Source organism: Octopus bimaculoides, chromosome 28, assembly GCF_001194135.2.
Source record: "Octopus bimaculoides isolate UCB-OBI-ISO-001 chromosome 28, ASM119413v2, whole genome shotgun sequence".
NCBI lineage: Eukaryota > Metazoa > Mollusca > Cephalopoda > Octopoda > Octopodidae > Octopus > Octopus bimaculoides.
Window position 1 is genome coordinate 16,207,214 of NC_069008.1, and position 5,212 is coordinate 16,212,425.

The window sequence follows — 5,212 nt, forward strand, 5'->3', positions numbered from 1 at the left end:
GTATTTTTCTCTTGTTAATAATTAGCACGGTAAAAATGGATAAATAGTTACAAGGGTAGCAAAAAATCACACAAGTAAAAAGGTTGTAACTCCTTCTTTTTAAAGGTAGAAACTCCGGGTATACGTGAAATATTTTGTATGATATGAATAAATAAATGGAGTTAAACGCAGTTGTTATTCAAATTGTTTTACTTCCGACGCATGTTTCGAAGATATCACTGGTATTATTCCAAAGGAATAAAATGGTGTAAAACAATGTAATCTTCTTTTCTGGAAAATGAAGAAATATAACTGGTCAATAAGACATTTTAACAGAAAATGACGGATATGTGTAGTGATTAAGTGAACGCTAATAAGTTTGTTTCAAAAAAACGTTAGAGGAGGAGGAATTTCAACCATGTTTCGTGGTTTGCTACCACAACTGCTCCTTTATAGGATCCAGTTAGCTCAAGACATCATCAGGAGGAACCACGTCCGGTTTCGGCCCCCACTCCTCTACCGTTTTGACGTTCCCCCCCTCCTTTCGGAGGTGTCTCCAGCTCTGGTGTTGGGTGCATGTCTTCTTTCTTCTATTCCCTGGCCTCTTCGATGCAGCATCAACGAATGTCAGCGTCCGACTGACTGTCTTGTCAAATTCCCCTATAATATAATATCAAAGGTAGCCTATAGAAAGAGGAGGGCTGAAGGAAAAAATAAACCTCCAAGGAAATGAGAAGCATATAACTATATGTAAATTAAATAAAACCATATAGACTTGGAAAAAGATATATCTATTGAATATGAATCGCCACCATCACAAACAATCATTTCTTCAATAATTCCTCCGACGAATCACACCACCACCATTAAACCACTTAGTAATCTGTAAGAATTATGAAGATTCGTTTATCATAACGAGATGGTAACCATGGTAACTTTGGTAAATCATATCAATCTTTTTTGTTTTTCTTAACTGGAGAGCAGAGACTGTAATTTTCTCCCTTGATGCTATGTACTTCCGTTTCCGCTGCAATTATTGTGGACGAAGAACAACAATAATTTGTTTTGTATCTTTTGAGGGAAATTTGGTGAAATTAAATCTATTTTCACACTAAATATTGATTTGTATATTATAACAGGTAAGATATACATACATATTTATCTATATACACACAGTAGCGGACATCTTATGCGGCTTCTAGAAATCCCGGAATACTCTGCAATAATATGTATTAATTAGGCACGTGCACGTCTCATAATTTCTTTAGTCATAATTGACCTGAAACTAGCAAAAGGCTCAACCAAAATATATTTTGATATGGAGTTCTCTTGCGTCTCCCCACTCGGGTGAGGATCTTTCGAATATTCCTCTAACTGTTTTTTTTTTTTTTTCTTGGAATTTTCGCAAAATGTTTGTGTCTTTGCATTGTGACTCCGGAATTAATAGGATCGGGCAAAAAAAAAATTCCAATTCTTTCGCAATGAGGAATCGAATAAAATGCTTAAAAATAACGGAGGATGAAGTTAGTGGTGGTTGCAGTTCGAAATGCTTGATTAGGGTGAAGGGTCAAAAGTTTAAAATATGAATTTTAAAATAATTTTGGATTTTTGAGAAACAGCTTGTCTCCTTCCTCCGTTTTCCACAATATAGAATACAATGACATGAGAGTGGGGGTGTAAAGGTGATGACTATTGTAAAGGCATAAGGAGTGGGGGCAGTGTTTTAAAATGATGCATTTTAAACATTTCTGTTTTAGAAAAAGGTTTCGCTCATTATTTTGAAAAGCGTAGTACCAAAAATAGTTTGAAAAATCCTGTCGAAAATAAAGAAAATCCAACATAGTTGGAAGTTATTCCAAAAGTTCAATCGGCAATCCAGAACGAAGCTATGCCGTGTTCATTCTTGTAATTAATCAAAACAGATGAATCTTTTAATTAACCAAGTGACTTGTGAAGAGAAAAGAAATACAAATGTTAATTAATATCAAGCTATTTAATAAGTGAAGCATTTAATTTAAAAGAGGAATTCAAAAAATACATATTACCGTGAGGATATTTAAGATATTGTCAAAAGAATATTTTCTTTTTTCCTGCAAGTACTGAAAAACCATTTCTGACAAGCTTCACTTTTAATTAAAATAATAGATAGGCTTTTATGGTGGTCTACCTTAGTGTAGTGAAACAGGAAAATTGAGATTTCATTCAAAACGGTTTCTGTTTTATCCTAAGAGTCCCTCTGGGCCTTACTTCCCTATGAAATTCATTTTCATCATCACAAAAAGAAATGGAGATAATTGTAAACAACCACCTCCTTCACCAATCGTAATCTGTCCCCTTTTTATGGGACCATCTTCCATACCAATATATCCTGCTCACACACAAGACAAATGTTTTAGCTTTTTTTCATTCAGTTGAAGTTTCGTTGTTCATCTATGTTTTTGCTTGATTTACATGTGGCCACTTCAGCTGCTAGAAACAACAGCTAAATCCTATGGGTTTTGAAAATTGAACACTATTTGTTGATGTAATCCAGAACGCATAATGTCAGAAGGAACTACAGGATTGTCATGGCTGGAATGTCATTCACCATAAATGTGCTCAGTCAGGACTGATTTGCTAAACAACAATGACAAATATTATTTTACACTAGTGAAGAATGTTGGTGTCCACTATTTCAATATGTATGCATAGAAAAATATATATAGATAGATAGATAGATACCAATTTGAAGGTGTAGCTATAGTTTAGAAATATGTTGATTTCACCCAATGTTATATGATGTCATTTGTTAATAAAGAAATGTTGGAACATTTCCATTTTGATCTCTCCTCTATATCTAATACTGTTTCTTTATCATTTCAGATTAACGGATGACATTGGCACAAAACAACTTTTTTAACATTGGACACATCTGGAATATTTATTACTTTTTCTGAGACTAAAGGAGACTGTTTCACACAATAGATATAAAAACACAACTACAATAAATCTGTGGTTGAATTACTGTGAAATATTTGCTCTGATTGAAGATTCATAACAACATTTCTCCATCTCATTATTTCGTGCTTTTGCATTCTAATTAAACTTGGATAGATTTATGTTTTGACGGCATCTTTAGATATCAGAGTTGATAGCAATTGATATTTCTAAGGAATCTATTATAAGAAGAACAAGGAGAAAACTATTTGAAGTGGTGAGAAAAAGATAAAGAAAAACTTTAATACTGTGAGAAACTTCAATGATTAGGTCTGTTTTTATCCCTTAAAAAAATGTCGAAAGAATTAGGGAAATCATATCACTGTAATATCTGCACTAAATCATTCTCTGAAAAACGTAATCTAACAATTCACAAATGTTTTCATACAAAAAGGAAGCCTTTTGACTGTGTTACCTGTGGTAAATCATTCACAGAAAATGCTGACTTGACTAAACACAAACGTATTCATACAGGAGAGAAACCATATCACTGTGCTATCTGTGGTAAGTCATTCTCTCAAATATCTAACTTGACTAAACACAAACGTATTCATACGAACGAGAAGCCATATTGTTGTGATATCTGTGGTAAACCATTCTCTCAAATATCTAACATGAATTCTCACAAACGTGTTCATACAAAAGAGAAGCCATTTCACTGTGCTACCTGTGGTAAATCATTCTCTCAAATATCTAATTTGACTTCTCATAAACGTATTCATACAGGTGAGAAGACATATCACTGTAATACCTGTGGTAAATCATTCTCTGCAGGTGGTGACTTAACTACTCACATGCGTATTCATACTGGAGAGAAACCATATCACTGTGATGTCTGTGGCAAAGCATTCACTACAAGTAGTGCTTTAACTTCTCACAGACGTATTCATACAGGTGAAAAGCCATATCACTGTGATACCTGTGGTAAATCATACCGTAGAAGTGGTGACTTGACTAAACATACTCGTATTCATACAGGTGAGAAGCCATTTCATTGTGATACCTGTGCTAAATCATTCTCTGAAAACGGTGCCTTAACTAAACATAAACGTATTCATACGGGAGAGAAGCCACATCACTGTGATGTCTGTGGTAAATCATTCTCTCAAATGTCTAACTTAACTTCTCACAAACGTATTCATACAGGAGAGAAGCCATTTCATTGTGAAATATGTGATAAATCATTCTCTGCAAGTACTGCATTGACTTCTCACATACGTATTCATACAGGAGAGAAGCCATATCACTGTGGCATTTGTGATAAGTCTTTCCCTGTAAGCAGTGCCTTAACATTTCATGAACGTATTCATACAGGAGAGAAGCCATTTCACTGTGATGTCTGTGGTGAATTGTTCTCGGCAAGTGGTGCTTTAACTTCTCACAGACGTATTCACACAGGAGAGAAGCCATTTCACTGTGATACCTGTGGTAAATCATTTTCTCAAAAAGGTAACTTAAAGACACACATGTCTATCCATACAAAGTTATGATTGTATCATTTTGAAATTTCTTCACAACACACAACCAACCAACCTTTGAAAACAACTTTTTTTTTCCTGTGCTATGTAAAAAATATCTTGTATAACCACAAATGTATTCACATGTGAAAGATGATTTAGCAGTGTGATATTTTAAATAAAAGAATTCTCGTATATATTCCATATCACAAATTTCCATCAAAAATATACTAGACTGTAAAAATAAATATTTCATCATACTTTTGTAGAACAGTGCTTCTCAAAGCGGTGGTCTGTGGACCGGTGCCGGTCAACAAACCATCAACTGCCAGTACATGGTGAGTTTCCAGAAAAGAAAGAAACATTATAAAATGCTTATGTAATATTGTATTATTTGTTTACAAAATAAATATAAGATGAAAAATATCAACTTTTATTATATTCATTATGTAAATTGTTTCTGGTATAAATTAATATTGTGGAGGCGCAATCGCCCAATGGTTTGGGCAGCGAACTCGCGGTCATTGTGAGTGTTTATTGAGCGAAAACACCTAAAGCTCCGGCAGGGGATGGTGGCGAACCCTGCTGTATTCTTCCACCGAACCCTGCTGTATTCTTCCACCACAACTTTCTCTCACTCTTACTTCCTGTTTCTGTTGTGCCTGTAATTCAAAGGGTCAGCCTTGTCACACTGTGTCACGCTGAATATCCCCGAGAACTACGTTAAGAGTACACGTGTCTGTGGAGTGCTCAGCCACTTGCACGTTAATTTCACGAGCAGGCTGTGCCGTTGATCGGAT

At 34.9% G+C, this 5,212-nt stretch overlaps 1 protein-coding gene across 1 annotated transcript; it reads left to right on the forward strand.

The window, feature by feature from the left end:
- The first annotated feature begins 985 nt into the window (after window positions 1-985).
- LOC128251141 (zinc finger protein 271-like) lies at window positions 986-4,838 on the forward strand. The gene is made up of 2 exons (XM_052977602.1): window positions 986-1,118; window positions 2,842-4,838. The coding sequence occupies exon 2, from the start codon at window positions 3,249-3,251 to the stop codon at window positions 4,443-4,445; it is 1,197 nt and encodes a 398-aa protein (XP_052833562.1). The 5' UTR covers window positions 986-1,118; window positions 2,842-3,248; the 3' UTR covers window positions 4,446-4,838.
- The last annotated feature ends 374 nt before the right edge of the window (window positions 4,839-5,212 follow it).